Source organism: Mesitornis unicolor, unplaced genomic scaffold (assembly GCF_000695765.1).
Source record: "Mesitornis unicolor isolate BGI_N332 unplaced genomic scaffold, ASM69576v1 scaffold8848, whole genome shotgun sequence".
Lineage (NCBI taxonomy): Eukaryota > Metazoa > Chordata > Aves > Mesitornithiformes > Mesitornithidae > Mesitornis > Mesitornis unicolor.
In genome coordinates, this window is record NW_010201135.1 from 8,843 (window position 1) to 34,883 (window position 26,041).

The 26,041-nt window shown below is 44.6% G+C and overlaps 1 protein-coding gene across 1 annotated transcript in view; it reads right to left on the reverse strand.

Moving 5' to 3' along the window:
- Positions 1-1,191: 1,191 nt before the first annotated feature.
- Positions 1,192-26,041, reverse strand: part of RNLS (renalase, FAD-dependent amine oxidase) — a 45,258-nt gene continuing 20,408 nt past the window's right edge. Inside the window, exons 4-6 of the mRNA XM_010189974.1 lie at positions 19,731-19,904; positions 6,253-6,428; positions 1,192-1,481 (exon numbers count right to left, since the gene is read on the reverse strand). Of these exons, the coding sequence (XP_010188276.1) occupies positions 1,329-1,481; positions 6,253-6,428; positions 19,731-19,904 (503 nt within the window). The 3' untranslated portion in view covers positions 1,192-1,328. The remainder of the gene's footprint in view (positions 1,482-6,252; positions 6,429-19,730; positions 19,905-26,041) is intronic.

The window sequence follows — 26,041 nt, forward strand, 5'->3', positions numbered from 1 at the left end:
AAAGTATAGCGCTGTCTAGAACTCACCTCACTTTCAGACTAGCTGTTTACTTTAAATGAGTTTTTACGATGGTGGTGATGTAACCCTAAGCCTGAAATGTCAGCACAGTTTTCTTATTAACACACTGCCATGGGCTACGCTTAGATAAATCCTTTTCCCTCCTTCCTCTTGGCACTCACCAGGCAAAGCAGCTAAGCCACCTTCTATGTTGGCTGCTCCTACCCCGCTTCCTCCACCACCTGGACGGAGGAAAGGGCTGCTCCTTGCTCAGGGGACCCATGGCCAGCAGAGAGCCATAGCACACTGGTGACTAACCCAGCAAATACAGAGCTATTTTAAGTGCAGCCACTTTCCTGGCCAGTGTGTTTTACTGTGTTAAACTCACGTTACAGCCCAGATGTCAACGTCTATTCCCAAGATGACTTTGGGATAGCAGCCCTATTGCTATGAGAGCACTAGAAACGGACACGCTTTCACATCTCCACTCTTTCTTTTAAGAGCACAGCTGGGCTGGAGATGCTTGGACTGCACGCAGGACAGGTACCATGTTTCAGTGGCACATCATTGTGGTTAATGTCACCAAGCTCTTGAAATGAGCTCTTCCAGCAATTTCCAACCAAGGGCTCCAGAAAACCATGGGCTAAGAAAGCTGGCTGGCAGACAATGGCTATCCCTCACTTAAAAGTTGTTCATGCTAGCCATGTTGTCCTGACAGCAAAAAGTTGTCCTTGTTCCAGCCATGTCACGTGGCTAGAACTTGAGTAGATATGGTTAGACTTTGCGTAGGCTGTCCAGCTTGAGAAGCATAGCAAGGTATGTCCCATCAGTGATACCCCATGGTCAAAACAACAACCACAACCAGGGCTGATCCACACCAGAAGAAATGACCACATGTATGTATGTATGTATGAAAGCTCTGGGATCAATATGCCTGTTCTTCCTGCCACCTCCAGGGCTCCAAATGCTCAGAGAAGGAGTAAACTGCAGCTCCATGGGTTTTTGTGCTGCTTCAAGTCAAGCTCCTCTCCTTGACTTGATTTTCATGGGCTGTAAAAGTATCAGGACACCTGGCAAGACTACTGGAGCTGAGTGCCTCTGACTAGAGCCAGAAAAAGCTTTACTTCAAGCAAAGTAACCACTCACAGCACAGATCCTGGAAAATTCTATTCAATTCCAGCCCAGTAATTATTACAGCACACCAATAGATCTTCCTTTATTTATTTTTGCAAGATAAAGTCCAGTGATCTTAACACTAAACTAGAATTTAATCCAGCATAGTAAAATTCATCATAAATCTCAACTATGATTAGCAGCCAACTTTGAAATTGCTATAAATGAGACTTCACAGCCTCTGCAAGACTCATTGCAGAATCTATGCAGCCTTCGAAGTTGGAACGAGTAAATCCATCACCCCCACAAATCAGGAGAGGTTGAGTGTGAAGAATCATTTGTCCTGAACAATTGGGCACGGCTTTTGTAACCTGAAAAAAAAAAAAAAGGATAGAGGGAGATGGAAAAGAAAGCATTTTATACACCTGAATTTCACACCAGAAAGGTCAGTATTCCTGAGAAACATGCCTTCATATGAAGCACCCTTCCCATCCCAGATCATAGGTCCAAGCACTAACGACCAAAGCACCACAGTAAAATATTTATCTTCTGGAGTTAAATAACTAGAATAAAGTTTTCCTATATGTGGAAATTTAGAACCTTTATAGCCCCTTCCTGTCTTACTCTCACTCCATCTCACCAGAAATACATTGCCTGACCATGGACCTACAAGGCACGGAGATCTCTAAGCCTCATGTATGAAGAGACATGACCTCACATCAGCAAGGTGGGCTTGCAAAAACCTCTGGATATGGAAATATTCAAGGAAAGGGAGCCTGACATTTCCAAGACAGCCTGCAACATAAATAGGTTGACCAGGTGACTTTCCTGGATGGGAAGTGAAGTGGCCTTCAGAGTAACTGTCATGATGACTTGTCCGTGCTTCATGCTGCTGTGCATGGTGGCCAACCCACCTCATCTCCAGCTCTGCTGCACTGGTCTCCTTTTCCCTCTGAGTAGCACAGCACTTTATAGGCACTGCTAGAGATACAATCAACACTTTTTCTGTCAGTAGCGTGGGACAAGTTCTGAATAAGGTTGCTTTGATAAATATTTAATATAATTCTCAATGTATGCATTGTGTTAATTTTAAATATAATATTCCTGGGACTACAACCTCAATTAAACCGGTATCTGTGGAGTGGCAGCTCTTGAGCAGTTCTGTGTAATGTTTCTAACAGTGAAGGGACTTTGCTTTGGCCAATATCTATTAACCTGAAGCTACCTGGAACTCATGGAGAGAACAAGACCTCTTTTTGGTATTGCACTTTATGACAAACACCAATGCATGTCAAACAGCAGAGTAAAAGCAGACAGCATTTGTGTTTTTACCACGCTTGGCAGTGTCACACATTGTTGCAGCCCGTGTCAAACCTACACACAAACACCGAGTGTCCATGTTGTACTAAATCAGTGCTTCCTAGAGCACCACTGGTGAATCTCAGAATGGAGATAAGGCAGCAGCAGCACTGGCCTAAAGGTAAATGTGAGGGCAAGGCAAGCTCAGGCAGAAGAGATAAAAAAGATAAGAAGATGCAAGACAGCTTGATGATGAAGTGATCAGAGGAGGAAGGTGGGAAGAAATAGGCAGGGAAAAGGGAATGAAAAACAAGACCCATAAGGATGAAATGTTGAAAAAGAGGAAAAAATACCTAGAAAGCCAGAGAGAGAGAGACAAAAAATAGAGCAGAAGCACAGCAGTAGACCAGTAATAGATATCAGACCATAGAGATCATAAAGCAGGATACAGAGAGTACCATTTTCTTTCAATCATTTCTTGACTTTCTGCCTTTGGTCCAAAGATATGTTTTGGATTCCTGTGCAGTAAACTGACACTGCATCCCATCATACGACTGTCAGCTTTGGTGAACAAGACCTAGCATCCAAGGCATCTTGTTCAGTCCAGAGGATTTTGCCATTGACTCAAATTTACACGCAGCTAGCCACTGCCATGCCGTTATCTGCCATTTCCAAGTACAGATCAGCTACAAAACACCCACATTTATGTTACTGGCTGCATTTTGTGTTACTGGCATGTTAGCATCTCTTTAAAGGAGGTAATTATGTGAAATTAATTTGTAGCCAGTTGCGACTCATTCTGCATTAACCAACGTAAGAGAAGACTCTAGCCATGTATGGTAAATCCAGTCAGAGATCATCTTTCTCAGACTAATTTTAGGTCAGTAGTTAATTTATTCCTCAATTTCTCTTACAAATTGAGGTCACTGAGCATAAACAATGAAGAAAGGTTTAGCAGAAAAAGGCTTTTTGACTGTTCTTCCTCCTGGACTAGCCGGTGTTTATTTGATGCTGGCTGTACCAAACAGCTTCTGGTTGGTCATACTGACCAAAGTATCAGTATTTTCACATCTCAGCCTGCTTCTTTTCTCCTGTGTGGCACAATGGTGTGCTCAATGTAGTAAAGGCCCTCACTCCAGACACAGTGACTGGGGAAAGGAATGATCCTGCCCTTTCTTCGAGTTCTTCTGAAAACACCATCCAACACAAATTTCAAATTATCCTCAGCTCTATGGCACAGCCTGTTGGATCCTCATCCTCAAAGACCTCAAGACTCAGCTAGACAAAGCCATAGTTGAGGTCACCTAGTGCTGCTGATAGTTCTGCTTTGACCAACAGGCTGGACTAGAGTCCTGAAGAGGTCCCTTCTGAGATTCCCTCTGAAGAGGTCCAATTTCTGTGATTCTGTGTTTTCCCAGTATCCCTTGTACATATAAAGTGACGCTGTCAAAGGGACATGATGGGTTGGGAAGCTGTTTGCTCTGGAAGCTAATAGTGTCTTATCATAATTACAGCAGGGGATCCAGAATTGCAGCTGTGCTGCTAAGTAGTGTCAGTAGAAGTTTGGAAGTCCTAATCCCTCATCCGCCATGGATAATTGTAATGTCTGCATTTTAATCCCAGGATTGTGTTTGGCCATGTGAAAGACATTACAGCTGGATTTAATTAACAAGTAGGATAAATCCCCTCTAAAGGAGTCAGGGGAAAGATGCACCCATCTTATCAGTTTCCTTTGCTTCTGCGGCAACAGCTTATTATAATTGAAAGTAAAGACAGCTTTAAGAGAAAGAGCTCCATCCCAGAGATTTAATTTGGGCAGTGATTATTTTATAGGGTGGCAACAGAGATCTCTTTATTGAGATAACAGATCTGACCTACACTGACTTATTTGCAATCTAAGACATATTGACATTCATCCACCGAATTAAAGGCTGGTGATAATTCCTCCCATGACACAGCCATAAAACGCAAGCAGCTGCTGAAGTCAGTGGGTTTGGTCAGCAGCAGCATGGCCGACAGCAGGCAAAAGAGGCAGGAGAAGAAAGCGGGAAGAGCTGTAAATTGTACAGTGGCTTGAGAAAATAACAGAGCATCATCCAGCAGTGTAACCTCTGAATGTAATTTTTAAATAGCGGAAACAGGATGCACACCTAACGATTTAGAAAGACAACAATTTTGAAGCGACTGTGGAAAATAAAGAGTTCATTCCTACAGTCACTCTTCCAGCTGCCTGGATGAAGATGATGCAATAGGTACAAGGTGATAATAAATCCTGCATAGACATAATGTTGCCAGGCCTCAAAAAGCACAGTTGTTTGGCAGAATGCAATTGAGACTTTTTTTTTTTAATGCAGCAGGCTGAAATTAACTGCTGTTCTTGTCTTTAACGATGTTTTCGCGGTGAAATAAATCAGAACGGGCCATAGATGATGCATATGTAACCACTGACACTATGCTGAAAGTGTGAGCGGTGCAAGAAAAAGGCATATTAAGCCCTTTCCTTGCACACATAAACAAAGCAGCTGAATTTGACAAATTTTATGATAGAGCTCTGTGGTAGCAGCTGTATCTCGGGTGTATTAATTCTGTTTAAAAATACTTCTCACTTTGTTTTGGGAGCTCTTTCCAGAGTTGGTCAATCACATGTCTGGCTCTTGGGGACAGATCCAATTCTTCTCCTCCCTACCACCTGCAGCTCTGGTGCTCGCCAGGAGTTTGAAGCAGAAAGCTAACAGATAATGCAGGAGAAAAGACCAGAAGTCACATCCAGAAAAGGATGCCTTAACAGGCACAACTGTACAGAGATACTGTGACTAGCAAACAAAAAATCCCCCAAAACCAACAAACCCTGAACTGATACAGAGGAACATATAAAACATACCAGGATATAGGTATGAGTCATCTGAAACATTAAAACCTATGTTAAGGTCGTTTTTATACAATAACTGAGAACAAGTTCTATGAACTGGGAAGTGATTTGCAAACTACCAATACTTAAACTCGCAGAAAAATAAACTCTGTGCTAATGAGGCCAAGTTCCTAAACTGGATGCAGATCAAGGGGTATGCGCAGACTTCACAACAGTCATCTACAGTAACATTTCCAGACTTCATAAAAGGAAAAAAATTAGGGGACTGCTTTAAGTAAATATTTTGCATCAACTTCCACATCCAGTTTCACCATGTAATTTAACTTAAGAGGCTTTGGGTAAACATGAAGATACAGTCCAATACTTTAGGAAATTGCCAACCATTTCCTTGGATTTTTAAAAGAAGACTGTAAAATATACACATTTTGCTATTAATACCTTTAGGTAGTTTACTTTAAAATATTTTTCACATAACATACTGGGCCAAATTGAACTAGGCCAAATCAAATAATAACAATTAGTACGTCTGAACGCAAGCACTTTTGCTACTCTGTGGTAGGGTGGGAATTTTGCTAATAATATCACATACTTTTGGATACAGAGGAGAGACTGAGTAATATTTTAAAATACCAGTGAAAATCCCACCAAGGTATGTGGGATTTTCTTCCTTCCTGTGCACTGCTCCTGTCCCTGCTCACCAGAAGCACTGCATAACTTACCAGTGAGCCAGGTCCACTACATAAAAAGATTATTAGAAATGATCCGGCTGTTGTTGGCCAGCCTAGGATGCTGCTCATGGCTACATGGAGGAATGTATTACAGATAGCGAGCAACCATCCCTTTTCCTCTGAGTCCACAAGGATGTAAACCACTGGGGTCATACAATGTCCAGTTTCTTGTGATGCATCTCAGGTTTGTACTATGGCCTTGCCCTGGTAGCATCCTGCCAGCTGCCTGATCCCACCACAGGTTACCTGAGAGTATCTCCATTTCTGACACTTGATGCCAGCTGGTTTAGGCAAGGATGGCACAATTTTCTCCAAGTGACTGAGAATCAACTGCTGCACCTCTGCTGGGTCTGAATCCAGGTGCTCGCTTCCAAATGTCACAGTTGTGTGGACTACAACTGAGGGCCCAATTTCAGGAGACTCTGAAATAAAGGAGAGAGATGCTTTTGAAAGAGTACTCAATACTTGCCATCCCTGCATGCTGACAGTTGTGCCCCTAGCCTAGGAGTCAATAAAAAGGAAAATATATGTGGCACCACCTTGTTCTTCCAGCTGGAAAAACACAAGGAGCAACAACACAAGTTGTTCAGGAGAAGCGCAGTGAAGAAACACAAGCTTTTTGCAAATTTTGCAATGGTTTTCCCACTGCAGTAACCCCAGCTCCACGTATCTCTTCTAGAGGAACCTCAAGGCACTTCCACACCTCGTAAGTAGGACCTAGAAGAAGCAGAGAATATACTGAAAGCAAACTCTTCTCCTTTTTCCTCCCAGACATTTTGACAGGCTATGCAGAGAGGGCAACAAACTGCCAATTGTGGCAACCTGGCAAAAGAGAACAAAAAGAAACATGGAAAAATGACTTTGTAAGAATTTTTCCAGCCAAGTCTACGTATATAGTCACAGGGCATTCAGAAGCACATGGTCATAGCTGCCCACCCACAAGCTCTGGCTTGGGTGGTGGGGAAACCCTTTACCAAAAGCTCAAGCTCATCCAGCCATGTGGTAAGATTAAGGTTTTAGATTCTGCACCCTTTTGGTTTATTGAGATGGAAAATTATTCCTGGAAACAGAACAGCTCTGCCGCTGCTCATGGGGATTGATACCCAGGGGCTTGGCGCACCGCTAACGGCCGCAGGCATGTGAAGTCCTTCTGAATGCAGCAGTGCATGCCAGATATAAACCAAACAAAATGCAGCTGCAGCCACCAGCCACCTCGTCTATCTGAAGAGCTGGAGGAGTGTGGGCAGCCAGGTCACCGCAGCCCACCTACATCAGACTGATTTTATAATAAGTTAACTTTATAATAACATAAATTATATTTATATTACCTATATCAGACTAATTTATATTCCTCCTCCCTTGTGCATCTGAAATGCACGACCCCTGACGGGAACAACCTCTGCAACACAGTAATATGAAATACGTGGACACGAAATCATCATGGGATAAAAACTGTCTTTAAGGCAAAGGACAAAAAAAGAAGAGTGTTTGTTGCATTACTGTGAAAAACATCTGCTCCTCCTGTAATTGGTTGCATATTGGCCATGCAACAGTATTTACATAGTGGAAAGGCTAGCATAAAACCAGTACTTTACATTTATGGAGCGGGAGAAGAGGAACAGAAGCCAGGCCAGGTTAGCTTGAGAAATCAGCACTTCCTTTTGGCCTGCACAAGTGGACTCAATTCAAATCCTGCTGCTCTCAGAACTTCCAGGAAATCAATCTGTGGCTGTCTACATGCAGGTTTTGGGGAGTGTGAACCTTCAATACAACTTCTGCCCTTGGGCAAACACATGCAAGTGAACAAAACTCAGAAAAAAGAGTTTGTCCCTTAAAATCCACCCAGGCTGCAGTGCCAGGGAAGGAACTGAGGGCAGCTCAAGTGCTGACATTCATCCCAGCAGACTTGGAAATGGCCAGGCTTCATTAGGGCTGGGGCTGGCTGTGGGTTCTCTACAGCAATGGACTTCTGTCCTCACCAGCATGTCAGCTTGTCACTGTACAGACTTGGTCTGGATGGCCAACCACCAGTGGCCAGAGAATTTGCCTGGAGGACCTTCAGGCTCAGTGACTTCCCTGTGCTGAGGCACGATGAGGACCCAGCAGATCCTTGTGTGAGTTGTTCCTGCCAGGGCTGCTCCACTTCGAATGAGCAGGATGTGCTTGGTGGAGCAAGGACACAACCTGGGTTCTGCTATATTTCAGCTGAGAACCTGAATTCACCGAGCTGGCCATTAAGTTATTCCCTCTCACTCCATTAGCCAGAAAGTCCCTCTTTTGGAAGGAGAAGGCCTTTTCTAGATAAGCTTTGTTTGAATTAGCACATCCCTAGAAAAATATTTTAGTTTCAGCAAATGAGCATTTCATGACCAAGGAATCCACAAAGAGTGAGTCAGTTGAACACTTTCTGGCCGGTTCTGGCTGTTAGGTACCAAGCTCGACAGCAGTCTTCATCTCTGCTGTGTCAGTGCAGAGATCTCCAGCTCCAGCTCCTCCAGCTGGAGATCCCCTTTGAGAAGATGAGAAATTCCAGCTTTCCAAAGGCAATCAAAATATCTTTCTCTGATAAGCTTTCTGTCCTGGGCTGACCACTTCAGAACACACTGCTGAGCTGCAGCAGGACCAAGTCCTAGCACCCACATGAAGCATGAAAGCAAGGGCTTTTACTTCAGTTGGAAGGATTCCTTCACTGGGTCTCCTTCTTGGGTGGGTCAGCTCAATCAGGCCTTGCTTTCGAGAACTGGGAAAATGGCAGAATGTGGCAAAAAGGGTAGGAAGACACTTCCTGGTTGTAATCAGGACTGCAACATGACAGGCCATGTCTGAAGGCACCCAGTGATGGTGCTGCCTTTTCTCAAAGTTCTCCTTTTCCAATTTAGGCACCCCTAAGAGCAGAAGATCACTCCCTTCACTCCCTGGATTGGGCTCGCCAGCTCTGTTTCAGCAAGTACTAGAGCTCTTTTCCTGGGTAATTTCCTGAAGAGTCCAGAAACTTTTAGATTGTTTCCTATTTTAATCTGAGGTGCTCATTCTGCTCTCTAGTGTCTTGGGCATGAAAGCAAGCCTTAACCATCAGGGATAGACAGGTCCAAGACCTCCACCTAACATGGATTTGGGGTGAGTGTAAGGCAGATCTAGGGACTAAGACTGTAAAGTGAAACAAGGACCACTCTTGCCTTGAAGCAGACACAGCCAAAGAGGGTCATCCTCTCCCCTGAGCCCTGAGGAACGCATCGCCAGAGTCTAACATCCAGCCTCAGACTCATTTTCCTGCAATTCCTCCTGCCACCCCCAAGATTGGTTTCACAGGCTAGCATGGGACACATCTTTGCTGCATCAGCTTTTCCAGCCGTCTGGAAAAACATATCATGCTCTCCTTCCCATTTGGGGTAGAAAACAGGTATCCTGATGTCACTACATCGAGACTGTCAGGGACAGAAGACCAAGTGGGGAAGCCTATGACAAACCTTGGGATTTATTATAGTGTACATGGTGTTTAGGCAAATTATTCTACATAAATGCAGCAAAAAGGCTCATTATGATGCATTTTAATAAAATAAATATTCATTGCTTGCTGTGACTTGTTATAGCCAATGATTTTTGGACAGGGCCGCCTTTTCTCAAATCTCTTATCTCTTCCATAGCATGTACGACACAAGTTTCAGGAGAACAGGCAGTTCGTTGAGTTTTTAATTCCTCCTCTGAGCTACTCACAGCTTGGAGAGTTTCCAGAGGCCACTGAGTCATAGCCTTCCAGTACTGAAATATGCAGCCTGCGAGTATCAAGTTTAGCCTCAAGCCCTTTTCTTTCTTCTGCGAAAAATACCGGCTAACAGAGGAGTTTAAAATAGATTTTTCCCTGAAAGCACTGGGGGTATCTCAGCCTTGAATGACTGCTAAACTTGAACGTATGAACAACTGTTAAGCTGTTGCAGGAGTAAAACCATAATTTTCCTTGCAGTGCGTTCAGATCAGGCTGCAACAGCTAGCTTAAAAACAAGGGCTTCTGGCAGGGCTTCTCATGAGATTTTAATTTCCTTTATTTGTGGCAAGGATAGAAGCCATCCACAGCCATGCTAGCGGATGACAAAGTAGCATGGGAGATGTGGCAAGCCCAGGAACACTCGGTAATGCGAGAGGTAATGATCTGAGGGTGAATGGAAGGAGCATAAAACCTTTCATCTGCTCCCAGTTCTCCCCCGCTCTCATCCCAGCTGCACAGCAATTAATCCGATCAGCCGATGCAGTGGAAGGCATAAGACGCTGGGCAGATCAGAGCTAGAACGAGACGGCAAAGTTGGCTGGAGCTCATACCTGCTTAATGAGCACGGAGCCGCTCTGCCAGCATTGGCAGCACCCTCGGCACCCACAGTTGCTGAGGGACACCACTGAAAACGCACGAGTGGAGAGCTTGCGTCCAGCTCTCTTTCCTCCGTTGGCTTTTTGTGCAAAGACCCTGTTGAGCTGCGGCCAGAGAGGGAAGCGCCGGCATCATCTCGTGCAGCTGCAGCAGTTCGGTGGACATGGTTTGTACCCAAGGCTCAGATTCTCCTCTTCCCCATGGCATAGAGAAGATGCAATACTATAACTACAGCTTTCCTTTACTTCTGCATTGAGTTTTCCTCATTTTACTGTTAATTCCTTTTGCTCTGCTACATCACCAACGCAGATAGACAGAAGATGCAAAGTGATGAATGTGAGAATAAACACATTTCAAGACTCATCTTCCTTCCATGTAAACAGAAAAAAAGCAGTGCAATCTTCAACTGTCACCCATCCAGCCCAGCATCCCACCCATGACAGTGACAGTGTCGCAGGAGCTGCTACCTGGTCCCTGCCTGACCTGGCTGTGCGGACCCTGCAAGCCACGGAGCAGATGGCTCATGGGGATGGGAAGAGGGGCTGAGCCAGGCTCTGATGTGTGTCCCAGATTTAACACGGCCACCCTCCTTTTGGGATGTATTGGCCACCACCATGTCTTGGCCACCACCACTACCTACATGCAGCAGCTTGGAGCAGCCTGCAAGGCTAAGCAGAGTAGTAGGGATGAACAAATCCCATTTTTTTTGTCTCAAAGTACAAACTTCCCCTCCAGACAAGTCAAGTCCACAAAGACCTTATGGGAGGCATTGAAGCACTTCAGACCAAAGTCTAACAGCACTGTCAGTCTGATTAGCAGTGTCTTCCCCACTTAGCAAGTCTGAAACCACATACTTGGAAAAGGAAAACTGATTAATTGAAAAGACAGGAGATTAAATAAATGCTGAACTAAATAAGTGGGGAACTGAAAAGTGAGGATCTAACTGCATCTTCCACATCCTAAAGGGAAGGTGACAGAGACAACAGAGACAGACTTTTCTTAGAAGTTCAAAGCACAAAGAGAAGAGCCAATGGGCACAACCGCAATGAGAGAAAATTCCAACTGGACATGAGGATGCAGCCCCTTCCCATGTGAGCAGGGCAGGGACAGGGCCCTGAGTGGTGTGGGGTGTCCACCCTCAGAGACTGCCCTGACTCGCCTGGACACCTGTGGTAGCTGTGATGTTTGCTCTGCTGGGAGCCAGGTCAGAGACTCACAGCCCGTTGCCTCCAGCCACAGCCTGGTGGGTTTGCATAAGCCTGCAAAAACGGACAAGGAAGACCTCCAACACCAAGTAGCATGAAGTACAAGCTGTCACAGGTAGAAGACACATCAGCTGTCTGGAAGGGGTGTCAAGGACAGAAAGCATGAAAGCAATTAGAGCTCACCATACACTGCACTGAAATTATAGTAACTTGCCAGTTATAACCATGCATTAAGCGCTAGCAAAGGCTCCCCGTGTTGAACCCTCTGGGGAAACTCAATCTTGACCTACACCCTGGGATTGATGGGAAAGGTGTTTGGATTGTGAGCAGGAGAGGGTGGCCATCAGCTTCCTAACATTTCAGGACTGTCTCAACACTCATCATTAGTTCTCAGCTGGAGGAATCACACAGGCTGTGTAAAGAAAGAGGAGGACAGATCGCTGACAGTGAGAATGTATGCAGGATTAAGCCTGTCAGGAGTATTATCTTCCAGAAGAAGGATGGGGCTAATAAAAGACACCCTGGAGAAAAGCACAGAGAACAGAGCCCAGGGCCACTTCAGTGGCTGGCAGCTCAAGAGCATTTGGCATCAGAAAGGTGGTTCCTAGCTTTGAATAATGCATTTAGTGCAGAATGGTGAGATAGAAGACCATGGTGTCTTGGGCAAAGCTGCTCAGCAAAGCTGCTCGGGCTAGAAGCATAGCAGTCACTATCACGGTGAGATAAAGAGACTTGTGGGAGAATTCCTCCACACACACTGTACTACAGTGCAGAGACAACACAAACAGCCTGTGGTGCCAAGTCCTCCCACGGGGACCTCATTCTGCCCTGAAAAGTTCTCAGATGATATTAAGGGTGTAAAGTCAGCTCCTGTGGTGGCCATGTCCTTCCTACCATCAGTCCAGGGAAGGAAAGGGACAGAGAGATCACTAAAGCTCAAACACCTTAATAAAACAAGACATAACTTCTCAGAGAAAGCCCACAGCGGATTATCTGTTCACCAAGACCTTCACTCTTGCAAAACGTGAAAGCTACTTTGCTCTGGTGAATCTCTGCCAAGGTCAGGGTTCAGAGTCCCTAAATTCAAAAGACATTTTAGAGATTAGCTGTGAACCCTGGGATCCACAGAGGCCGGAAGTTCCCTTAGTGGGGAGAACAGCAACAGAGTCTGAAAGTCACAGGATTCATTTGGCAAATGGTCATGATGGTGACTATCATCTTCTGGAAGAGTGACAGGACAAAATAAAACTGTGGAAGGGGAGGAACTGGGAGATAACATGGATTTCAAGATGCCAGGAAGGGGACAGAGCACAGTGCTCCTGGGACTATATTCACGGCAGAAGGTACACTAAGAAGGACCTATCTGCCCTTCAACACTGCCTGTGCGACTAGCACTGGAGACTTGGCAAAGATAAGGAGAAGCAGCTATAGCTTCTCCTACTACCCCTGAGAAAGCAGAAGCCAAACAGATTTCTCCAAACAATACTCTAGGAAAAAAACCATGTCTGAGGGCCATCATGGAGCATGTCTTGCAGTTCCTCAGCTGAAAGGCTTTGAAGCAAGAAAACCTGTACCGCAAGGGGGACAGTGTCCACAAAGGCACCAAGGACCCCCTCTACTCTGCCCTGGTGAGACTGTATCTGGAATATCGTGTTCAGTTCTGGGCCCCTCAGTTCAAGAAGGACAGGGAATTGCTTGAAAGAGTCCAGCACAGAGCCACAAAGATGATGGAGGTAGTGGAGCATCTCCCTTATGAGGAGCGGCTGAGGGAGCTGGGTCTCTTTAGCTTGGAGCAGAGGAGACTGAGGGGTGACCTCATTAATGTTTATAAATTTGTAAAGGGTGAGTGTCAGGAGGAAGGAGCCAGGCTCTTCTCAGTGATGTTAAATGATAGGACAAAGGGCAATGGGAGCAAGCTGGAGCATAGGAGGTTCAACCTGAACATAAGGAAAAACATTTTTACTGCTCTGTAGAGCACTGGACCAGGCTGCCCAGAGAGGTTGTGGAGTCTCCTTCTCTGCAGACATTCAAAACCCGCCTGGCCGTGTTCCTGTGTGACCTGGTCTGGTGATCCTGCTCTGGCAGGGGTTGGACTGGATGAGCTTTCGAGGTCCTTTCCAACTCCTCATACTTTGTGATTCTGTGACTCTGTGACCAGGTGTTCAGAGAGGCTGATCAACCTCAACATTAGTGGCAGCGCTGGTCTAGGACTGAAGTGTATTTGTGGGGAAGTGAGAGGCAGCATGGGCTGCAATCTGCAGAGTCTGGAAGTGCCCTGTGGCTCACAGGCCCCCCAACATGAGAGAGAATGAGATCTACTTTGATAAAGGCATAAAAGTAAGTAGCCAAGACCTGCAGATCAGTTTGCAGGCTCCATAGATACATTCACAAAAGGTCCACAAAGAGGACTGAACATTTTTACTGGTTCAACTGTGCAGACATTAAAACTTGCCAGACAGTGACGGTAGACAAAGCTTGAAGAACTGGCTGTTTTCACCAAGGGGGCTTGGTTGGACTCACTATCCAGCTAATTCATCAGTACGTTCAGTAAATGCTCATGAGAATATTGTCTGCCTCAGAGTCACAGGATTGAGGTAGGGAGGGACCTCTGGAGATCTCTAGTCCAACTTCCTGCTCAAAACAGGGGCCAGCTTCAAAGTCAGATCATATCCCTGCTGTTTGAGTGCTCAGCTGAATGGCCAGAAACCCCTCCAGCACGGGCACCTCTGTCTCTTCCTAGGGAACTGATCCTAGGGTCATGACCTAGTCTCCTGAAGAGACCTATATATGGATGTGATAGGCACACATCTTCCACAGAAATGTTTTCTTTCTTCCTAAAGGAACAGTGTCAAGTATTTTTTCTCATGTTCCTGCCTCAGAACAGATACCAATAGAAAACAAGATGTGGTTACTTCCTGTCGCTTGGTATTTTTTAATCTTACTGGGGAGATGTGTTTCACCATCCAAACACTATTCTGGTCCTGGATAGCATGAGGGGAAGAGAAAGGCAGTTCCTGGGAACGATCAGCAGGCTGCAGAAAGAGAAGTCAACATGCAGGCCTCATAAAACCATATCGAATGAAAAAAGAACAGTGGTTAACTTCACCACACCTAGCAAACGAGCAAGGGAGATGGAGGTTTGCTTTCAAAGGACTATGCTGCTGTGTGGTAGAAGCGTTAGCGAGCTTCCCGAGTTAGAATCATAGAATGGAATCACGGAATCATTAAGGTTGGAGAAGACCTCTAAGATCATCAAGTCCAACCAAAACTTATCCTCAGAAGGTCCTGCAGTTCGTAAGGTCCCATATTCTCCCTAGAATAAAATCTGCTATGTCTCACAAGGCACATTTTGGAGGAGGCCATGTAAAGAACAGCGCTACCTTTTTTTATATTCAGCAATTCAACAATTCAGCATTTCATTAGCCTTACAGACAATTTCTGGTTAGTCTTCTGAAAGGCAGGCAGGGCAGGCAGGGGATTACAAAACAATTGGCCTCGTAATGCAGTGAAAACCTGAATATCTCTCTAACTCTTCTATCCTCCTAAAAATTCTTATTTCAGCACTGAGAAGATAAAGGAATCTATATTTTAAAATTAAAATGGATGCTCAAGAATTACACTGATCCTGAAAAACTGGAAGATGAACCTTCCCTTTAAACTACACAGCCTCACAACCCTGAAGAGAAAGAAGGGAACTGCTTCCATTTTTATGTGTCACCTATCTTTAGTCCTCCAAAATGCAAAGAGATGCAAAGACTGCGGTATTACAGAAATGAGGCTTGAAATAATTTATACTGAAGAATTCCCACTGTCCCCCCCGACCAGTTATAAATATTGATGGGGTGTTTAAGGCAGTCAATCACACAAATAATTAACATTCATACATACTGCGCAGGGAATTCAACATACACTTCTTGTAGGCTCTTCCTTAACATTCGTGCACATTACCTCTGCGGACAGAGATGTGATTTTATGAAGAGAAGCCGAGATCCTCAGCTGATGCCAAAAGCCCTCCTTCTCAGAGGCCTGCCACGCTCCGGATTACCTTGGAGTGGCAGTATCAGAGAAACAGCTTTGTTATTGATTCTTCTGCATAAATCGTGGAGAAAACAGATATCACCCCAACTATTGGTAAGGAAATGGGCTGTGTCATGATGAAGCCAACTAATGGAGACACATTGTGCTGTGGTGAAGAGTTGTGCCAGTGTCTTCCTCAGGAGGCTCCGTTGTGCATGGGCCAGACTCGCTATCTTCTCCCCATCACAGCCAGGGTCAGTCCATCGCAGAAGACTGTATTGCTCTCCAGCAGCGTAAACCAAGACAAAACTTTGAGAAGTCACACTGTTGTGTCTCACTGTTCTGGTTTTACTAGGACTGAGTCAAATTCCACTTATGCACCTGGATTGCCAGAAAGATGGCACGGACACCTGACTTGTTCTCCATTAGAGGAGTCCAGGGGACATGCTGCTGAGAGTTATGTTGAATGCAAACATGATTGAAAGAATACCATTACGCTATAAATGTTTGAAGAACCAGCAACTCTTGAGCAGTCTGCATAAAGAGTCATAGGTTGGAAAAGACCTTTAAAATGATTGAGTCCTACCATAACCTGTCCATCACTAAACCGTGTCTCTCATCTACCCGTCTTTTCAACATCTCCAGGGATGGTGACTTCATCACTTCCCTGGGCAGCCCATTCCAGTGCCTGATAACCCTTTCAGTGAAGACATTTTTCCTAATATCCAATCTAAACCTCCTGGTGTAACTTGAGGCCATGAATTTACAAAGGAATAAAGAAATTAAGGAGCAAACAAAAAGAGAGCAGATGCCACCATATCTCCTTACCAGAAGAGGCTTTGTGAGTCTGCAAGGGCTATGCAGCAAGCAGCGATGCAGAGCACTGCAGCTCATCACAACACAGCAAGGTGCATGAGGTCCTTGGGGAAAACACGTGGCTCTGGGAGCAAGCAAAGGCTGAGATTTCTGGTAACAAACCCATCCTCTTGTATAACAACAAGGCTGTTTCAGGTATTTCACTGGTAAAATGTGAAACTTGAGTAAGAAAGAGTTTTACCTCTCTGCCTTACTAAGTGAGTCAAAGCAGGGATTACCACACCTCTTCCAAAAAAAAGGGACAGTTTGAACTTTCATAGTGAGGGCTAGACTTTGCCTTTTGGCCTTTGAAGGCTGGACTACTTGCTTTTAGGTAGATATAACATAGATGGAGCTATTTTTTGCATAATGACATGTTTAACCAAGAGTCCCTTAGCAGAAAATTAAGAGTTATTTCCTTTGGATCTCTATAATTTAATGCTGTTTACTAAGATGTTACTGTTTGAGGTGGTAATGTGGGCTGGATAAACCTCCATTAATTGCAGATACATCAAAGTAGGTGTAGAAACCCCACAATAATAAAGTATCTGTTTCTGATCCATTAGTCATTTTTACTCATGCCTGGAGAACTGTGGCCGTGCTCCTCTCTCTGTTGAGCGTGTACTTCTGATAAACATTGCAGCCACACCAACGGGCAGCAAAGCAAACTTACCCCTTAAGATTAATGCAATGGAGGGAGAGATGCATGTAGATGCTTCAGAAATAACGCACAACTAAATACACAGGGACAGTGTATATGGTACAGAGGAGGACGAGTGGAAGCGGGAACATTCATGAGTCAGCTGGAGAAGGTGATGGCTTTTCAAGAGGGATGACTGATCTGAAAGATCTCAGCTGCTTCACCCAGGAGACCCAGTGTAAACCTTAGCCTGAGCATTTCTGGTTTCTCTCTCTCTCTGAATGCTTACTTTTTCATTGTCATCATCACTTTTTTCAGATGAATCACGATCAGTCAAGGTTGAAGAACAGAAGAATGGGAAGAACGATGAGTAACTGGAGCACGGTGTTAAAACATCAGCAATGGCACCCCAAAAAAACAGACAGTGAACAAGGAACAGCAAGGTGCTGCTGTGCCTCCCACCGAAATGTTCTGGAGGTCAGTCAGAAGCATGGAAAGAAAAACACAAATGCAAAATACTTGCATATGTGTTTAAACAAACTAAAAGGAACTTCATATTCCAGTGCTTTGGCTGCCGTACTCTTTATGCATAAATAAATTTCACATTCAGCCCCCCTTGACCAAGTCATCTTAAAGTATGTATGTGCGTGCATGTCTCTATTATCCACAGAGCTACGCATGTGTTTGAGGAAAAGTTAAGCACTTGGTGACCACCTTTGATTTCGTACTTTCATATGTCAGCATGACTGAACACAGGCATGTTCCAACCCTCCCGTGCTCAGCTCAAGCGCTCACAGCCAGAAATACGGGTACAGCTAACACATACTGCTCTCTCCCTAGTACTACTTTTCCTGGAACAAAGTGCAAATCTGCAAAATGCAAGTTCACCAGGAGAGACAGTGCAGTCGAGGCGGCTGGTTGGCTGTTTATATGTCACAAGGAAGGCCCTACCAGAGAGAAATTATCTTCAGTTGTTGGCCTTCAGCTCGTTCCAGCTCTGTGAAGTTATACAATTTCTTCTTCTTGGAAAAATTTGCTCATATAAACAGATCTCTCCCATGATAAGAGGGAAATTTCAGTGAGAAAGGTATGTGTCAACACTGATGTTTCTATGTATTTGTTAACAATAGGCCCCAAATAATATGCTTTCTATTTGGTTAAATTGCATTTGGAGACAGCAAAGACATGGCACTTAGCTATCTGATAATTCCATTATAATTCCATATTCATTGTCCTCAGTGCTGGTGCTTTGAGATCACATATGCAAGCAGGTGAGAAAAGGATGGGTGAATCCCCTTGGGCTGTGTCCTCTTCTGCACAGATAGATTCAGGCAGCTGGGATGCACAATACCTGGAGGTGCTATTAACTACCAACTACTTACCATTAAACACAATGGTGGTGACGCAAGAAAATCTCCAGCTGCACATTGTCAGTAACAAGGAGACGATGCCAGAGAAGGAAAAAAAATATCAGTCTGTATTTGGCTTTCCTTACATTCTTTTTTTTTACATATTCACTACTGGTCCCTACTGGAGGAAACATATTAGGGTGGATGCATCTTTGGTTTTGGCCAGTTCAGCCCTTCTTTTGTCTTATTTCCCCTCTGTTTAGACCAACATGCTAAATTCTTAGGAGAAATAACAAAACTGGGCTTCCACAGTGGTGAGTTGATCCATCTCTCTAACGCCCTGCCCAGCAGGTCCTAACATCACTGGTATCTACAGATTTCTAGAAACAGAAGTCTCCCAGGACTAAATCTGAACATGCTTTAGCACGGTGAATTTGGTAATACTTAATTATAATTACGTATGTGGCAGCAGCTGATTATGAAAATCCTTCCTTATTCTGTGACCGTGAGTCACGCTGCTTTGCAAGTCACCACAACGGTGGGTAGGTTTTCACCCTTACATCACGGATGTGGTTAAACCTGGTCATCGTCGCAATGTGAGCAAGTAACTGAATCAGGAAGCGTTTTCAGCTCCTAACAAACTTGATTAAACTCAAATGCTAGTGGTTATTCTTTAGCTATTCCGTGCCAACCCACTCGTCGTATACGAAATACATTTAATAAATAAAACATATACTTATGCGACTGCCATCTTCCAGAAACGGATGAGAAGTGTCTGCCTTGCGGGATGTTCTCCAAGCTCTACCGAGCAGCTGCAGTATGCACAGCCATTTCAAGGATTTTCCGTGATTATAAAAGCACGCTGGCTAACTCTGAATTAGACTGAACTGCCTCAATTATACAACTCATTACTACTTCCAAGCATGCTTAGCGGAAAGAACAGGAGTTGTAAAGTAATGGATGACGGGAGATAAATTGGCGTGCGTATGAATCAATGTTTAAACAAAGGAACTCCAGCTCTTTCTTGGAATAGCAACATTTTGATGTCTCAAATCCCCTGACACTGGTTTCATAAACGCAGTAACGTAAACCATGTGCTGGGTGGTGATTTTCTGAGGACCTTCCCACTTTCATTGTGTATTTTATTACAGGCCAAATGTGACATTAAATGCTATCTGCTGCGGCTTGGAGTTAAATACGTGCTCTGTTCAGAATAGCAACACTCAATTAAACAGCATTTTTCATGATCTACACCCTCTATTGTCGCTGTGTTTAAGGGAAATAATGGGAGCACTGACCTATATTGCGTTTCTTATTATCGATGGAGATGAAGCGTATGCAGGGATTATCGGTGATGTACTGTGCAGCCCAGGGGACATCAATCTGTGTACCAGCTTCATAAAAAAGTCCCAGAGCGTAGCGGGAAGAGTAGCTCACAGATTCCAGTTGCTGCTTTTGACTTTCATTAATTACTGTGGGGGAAAAAGAAAAAAAAAAAGAAAAAGAAAAATCAGACAATCCCTCTTCCCTCAGAACATTAAACATGCGAATGCTACGGTTAAGCTGATTATTCCTTCCTGAAAATGACCGGATTGCTAAAACTAAGACTTTAATATTAAGCCTAGTGCTTTGTAATATATTTTCTGGGACACCTCTTCATGAAGTTTTAATGGCGCACTATGTAGAGTACGTCCTTCACACACCACCCTCCCCCATCTGCTGGTGGCTTATCTCCCAGCTCTCCGCTAGTTGCCTCTGACTTGAAACTTCAATGACTGGTGACTTTTTTCCAAATCCTTTCTCAAAGGGTGAATAAATGGGAATAAGAGCTTTGGGCTGCCTCTCACGCATCACATACGTGATTGTATAACTCTGCAAAAACCCAGACGACTTCACATATCCATGAAATGAACACAGGGACTCTTGAATCTCAGGGGCAAACAGCCCTGCAAGTTCTGTGCTGTAGTTCAAATGGATGAAGAAAACTACACTTCAGCACACAGGGTTCATAGTTAAGTTCAGCTCAAGTCATCTTAAAGCAGTTTAGAAATTTCAGAGCAAATATGAATCCATTCCTCCCTATGATTAACTCTTTTATCTTCTAATTACAGGAAGGTTTGCTTTTTGCCTCAATTTTATAACCTTCATAAAAAGATGTACAAAGCAGCATTAGCCCCACTGTGCATTCAAATACTGTTTTATGTCATGCCAAAGAGAAATACCACAGTTTGCTTAATTGTGAAGGTAGGTACCATGTCTCTCTTCATCCTACCGAATGGATGGCCAACACTTCTGCAAGCTGGAGCAGGACGTGGAAAGACAAAATCACAGTGGTCTCCCAATTATATGTGGAACTGCACGCTCTGTTGGGCTTCTTTGGAGATTTGATATTCAGAGGCAAAAGAACAACAACCAAGGTGCCTCATTTTGTGTAAAATTCAGCTGACACAATGAACATCCTGTATGAAGAAAGGAGCAGCTGATGGCTGCGCCCACCGTGGCACATCCCACAGGCAGCAGACCAGGTGTTGTGGTATCTACTGAAGGACTTCAGCACAAGTCCTGCCCTAGAACAGACCAGCCCTGTGTGGGGCCAGGCTCGGATGGGTTGGAGGGGGCAGCTCTCCACGCAAGGCTCTGCAGGCAAGAGATGCCTGCAGACTTGTGCACACCAAGCTGACCAGGAGCCAGCAATTAAGCCCAACCAGCCCACTGGGAGAGCATCCAGCAGGTCAAAGGATGGTATTATTCCCCTCGAGTGAGGACAGCACTTGCAGCTGTGGTGTCAGACCTGCTGGGAGCAGTGTTAGGCTGGAGACCCCCACCCTGATGCCTCCAGCTGGAGTTGGTGGGACTGTGATTCTGTGTACCTCACCCATGCCACAGCCTCCTCCATGCAACTGCAATTAACGTGCTCCAAAGAAGAATGCTGGCATGACTGACCTTGCTGTCATGACTAAAATACTGCTCCTCAGAACTTGCAACCAGGGTGACTCACAGGAGAGGGCACTGGACACACAGCCAGCCTCAGGCTTGGAGCAGCTGCAGCAGGGCACTGGGGGTCTGGGCGAGCCAAGGCATCCCAGGGAGGGGGATCCCCATTGCTCAGAACCCATCCCAAGGATGCTCTGCTCTCACGGGGATGGGCTGCTTCTGTAGGGCCACCAGCTGGGGTTTCCCATGCTGCAGCTTGTGCCTCTGGGGCTCCTTCTGACCATACCATAAACTAGAAATGACCAACACCCTTTGTCCCAAACAGTCAGGTTTACATCTCAAAATTGAGAAGTGTATCAATTCAAATACCGATGTACGTTTGCTGACCGATTAGCTTAATTATTGCTTAGGTTTTTTAAATATAATGTCTGTGGTTCAATGGATTCTGTTTCAAATTTACAAAAATGAGGAAGTTTTTATAGCTTGAGACGACAGGCAGTAAAGTGATGTCAAGTTTGAAATCCAGCAACAAAAAAGCTGAACTGTATGCAAAACAATGCTATGGGTTGTAAGAGTGAGGTTTTTTCCCCTGCTCCATCCATTATGTGTTTTAGCAAGGCCAACAAGTTGATCTAAGGACATGAAGAGGGCCTTCATTTTGAATTTCCATACTTTTATTGGTTTAAACGAAAACCAGACTCTTGTTTTAATGTTGTGTATGAAACCACAAAATAACTATTAATTTTTTCCCTTCCAACAAAAACGGTTACGATTATTTTAATAACATTTTGGAAAAAAAAAAGAAACCCCAGCTTTCAGACCACAGAATTGTCGTACAAGACTCAGCCATAGTGATATTTTTAAAGCAATGCATAAAGACGTGAAAATCTTGTATTTTCCACTGAAAAACTCAGCTACAGCTGCACTGTGAATGCCACTGAAGTAAGCGTCCCCTAGAGATTTCACAACATCAAAGCAAGGGGCATGTATACTTTATTTGCTGTTTCTCTAGACACTGACAGCAGAGTGGATTACTTATCTGTAACACTCAATAAATATAGCAAGGGCCTTTTATCTGCTGTTCCAGTACTTTAATGTCACCTCACTGCCTCACTCATGCTGTGGGAAGGAGAGGACCCAGAGATCCCATTAAGGCCAGCAAGAGAGAGGAGAGCCAAGGCTTCAGCTGGCAGGCGGGGAGCTCGGGCACTGGGCCATTCAGGAGGCCAGGACCAAGCCCAGCCTACCATGGCAGAGGCCAGGGAAGCAAAAATAAACCCAGCTGCTCCCGTGGCCAAGAGCGGACTAGGATGATGAAGGTTTAATCCTGGATGTTTAGTCATTTGCCAGTCATTTGTGAGGGAGGGGTTGCAATACGCACCTTCATCTGCAGAAACGCACTGCAGGAGCAAGGTGGCACCTGGGTCATTCACCGCCGGCTCAGGGCAGTTGAGTCTCTGACAACCTGCAAGGACTTGACTTGCAACTGAAACTTTGAGCAAGCAGAGATGGTGAAAAGACACCATGGGTCAGTAAAGGATTCAGGTCAGTCCGGCAAGAAGCAGGTTACCCGTAACTTCATGTGAAGCCCCATGTACCTGTCACTGTAGGTCACAGCTCTTGGGGACAGGGAGAAACCACTGTCAGAACTGCAGGGAAAAGCAGATGCTACCATGTGAGACGCATTTAAAATAATGCTTGTTCTGGAAAGTTTTGCTATTCCTAATTCAGCACTTCTCAAAGTTTGTGGATACTTACCTCCCCATCAAGTCACCAAATTATTTCAAAGCTCAGCTGGGACGCTTGTATCCAGCTCTTGCATGCACGTAAGGGTGTGTGGGCAAACTTGGGTAAGCAAATTGAGATCCTAGTTTGAAACACTTTCAGGGATGAGAGAAAACACTCTTTGTTTCACCGTCCAGTCTGGCTGGGTGGCACAGAGGATGTCGCATCCTGACAACCAGCAGCTCCAAAGAAAACAAACAGCCAGATACAGTTTGTGCTATCACATGCAGTTATCTCCAGACGTGTACAAATTCGCTTACTACGTACGGCCACGGTAACTGTAAATCTAGAGACACCTGAACGTTACCAGCCACCAATGCACTAAGAAAAAGAAACCTACAGCAGTACTTTTAAGGAATGACAGTGCTATTAAAGCAGCAAAATATGAGTATGCTGGACTTTTAGATTTTTCTTTTAGGAGAAGATCACTCTTTCTAGTCTTAAATTCTTTTACTGGAAACTCCTTGTTCTTCTAATATTTTGACAGCTTTAGCTTTGGTGAGAATAATATTAGAGCATGGTTTCAGCTTGGTGACATTTCCATAGTATCCTTCCAATTTAGTGTAACTCCTGCTCTCAGCACCTTCTTAAGCCATTCCTAGCAAGCTGGTCTGGTGCAAGCATGTCTGATGGGACCCGTGGTTTCTGCGCAGCACAACAGTCCTGCTGGGGTTGTAACAAACCAGGAAAAATGAAAATACTCTGACGGATACTGCGATTTGTATCTAGGGATGAAACAAGCCCCCTGCATCCATCCACAAGGATTACAGGAAGGAAAAGCTGCTTCTACAGTTACCCTCTATTTTTCCCTGCTCGAGTTTTAGTAAGCAAAAACTTCAGTTGTAGCTTTGCTAGTGACCATGGCTTACGCAGTGCCTCGGTACCAGCTCCTGCTTTGATTTATTTGCAAAGAAAATATCCCCTTCATCTCTTGAAAGGCTCAGCATCACAGTGGAACAGCAAGATGCCCCTGCACCCCAAGAAAACCAGCTATTTTTGGCGCTGCCCAGCCACTCCCCAGTTTTCAGGACCTCTTCTGGAAAGAAAACCTGTCCTGCCCAACTCCCAGTCCCACTTGCCATGGGATGGCCAAAGAGAAACAAATTGTCCTGCCCATTTCCTCTTGTTCTCTTGCCCACCTTCCATAAAACTTTGTCAGACATACGGATTCAAGAAAACCTGGCAAATGTATGAAGGATCATGGTAGGTGTTGCTTATTTTCCAGCAGATTGATAAGCTGGTGCACCAGCTCCCTATAATCCCCGAGTACTCAACTCAGCCTTTGACTTGGCAGGTTTCTCTCCAGCTTCTCCATTTTTTCCATGCTTTATTTCTGTCACCATACGTTTCTCTCACACCTATGCTCTCAATAGCTGTGCCACTGACGCTATCCTCCAAAATGTTTTGTTATTTCCTTCGACTACTTTGCTTGAGACTGCATTTGCAGCATCTACATCACTGATAGGCTGACAGCAAATCTAATTGCATCAATCCTCTAAATGCGTTGTCGGTGACATGGTATTTTTAAGTGGCCAGTGATCACTATTTTAAAAGTTAAAAAGGAAACTCTGCGGTTAAACGGCAAGAAAGATATTTTTAGCCTAGGTATCAAGTTAAGAGATTTTAGTAACGCAGCTTGGCTAAGTACCTGGAAATACAGTTTATTGTCACAGCTTACAGACCGCTGCCACGGCTCTGTTCAGGAGATGAATTATTGATGGCACGTTATCGTATCCTTCACACAGTGAAGTCTCCGTGGATGCCAACCGCTTCTTCATCAGCAGGCGTGCAGAGACCTTTCCTACTGCTCTCCAGGGCAAGAAGCCACTGCCCCAGGCTCACAGGTTGAGTGGTGACCAAGGACGGACTTTTCAGGCAATCTCCCAGTGCGCAGCCATCGGCTCCAACACCGCACCGTGATGCCGTCCCTCTGCCACCACGCTGACCGCTTCAAAATGCACGCTGTTCCTGCCTCTGCCTTTGCATAGGAGGGAGCAGAGGTTATGAGAAAAGCTCCGTTCTTAAGTTCAGCTTCCTTATCAAACAGCCTGAGATTTTTTTTTAAAAGACAGCATAATAGTTAAAATACAACCATACCTCTACCTGCATTGAAATAGTCACTAAACACAGGTATGTGTTACAATACACTTTTCATTGTCTTATTATGCTCAGCTTTTGTTTGAGCAATCCTGTTTGGATCCAACGCAACGCTCACTCCTGTGCGTATGCAATGTCTGTAACAACTTAAATAATTATTTCAAATCACTGGGGTCCTGGCTGACTTGGCATAAAGCTTCCTTATCTAAAGTTTGTGGCATGTAAAGGAAAGGCATACTTAGAAATGTAGATAATTAAGTGGAAAAGAAAGATGCCGGGGAAAAAAAAGACTATACGAGTGATTTTTTATGAAGTTTATGATTTTGAGAACTGAGTTTGGATACCTGTCCACCAGCTGCTCTTGACAAGGTGATCATCTATTCTATTGTTAATTCTCAATACTAAGTTTTGTTTTCTTAATTCGTCATAAACAGTCTCCCTTTTTTAATATTATCAATGGCCAGGAATTTCTAGCTGTCACATAGTTCAGCTTAAATGTTTCCAAGCTGCTTCTCTTCAGTTCATTAGTTTGGCCTCAAGTTGCCTAGACATTTTATCATCCTCAGATGCGTCATCTCACAGCTCTGCTAATTTCCAGGTAAGGAATTTTAATTCCACTTTCTTCTACAGCAGTAAATCCAGACCTACTGATGAGGACCTCATTGCATCCTGACACATCTCTTGGAAAGGAGAGTGTTGGATCTAGTGAGAATGTTCTCCCAAAAATACTCTCCTGAGGCATGGCTAGACACATCTCCAATCACACCGACCTTGTGTGGTCACCTCACTGAAG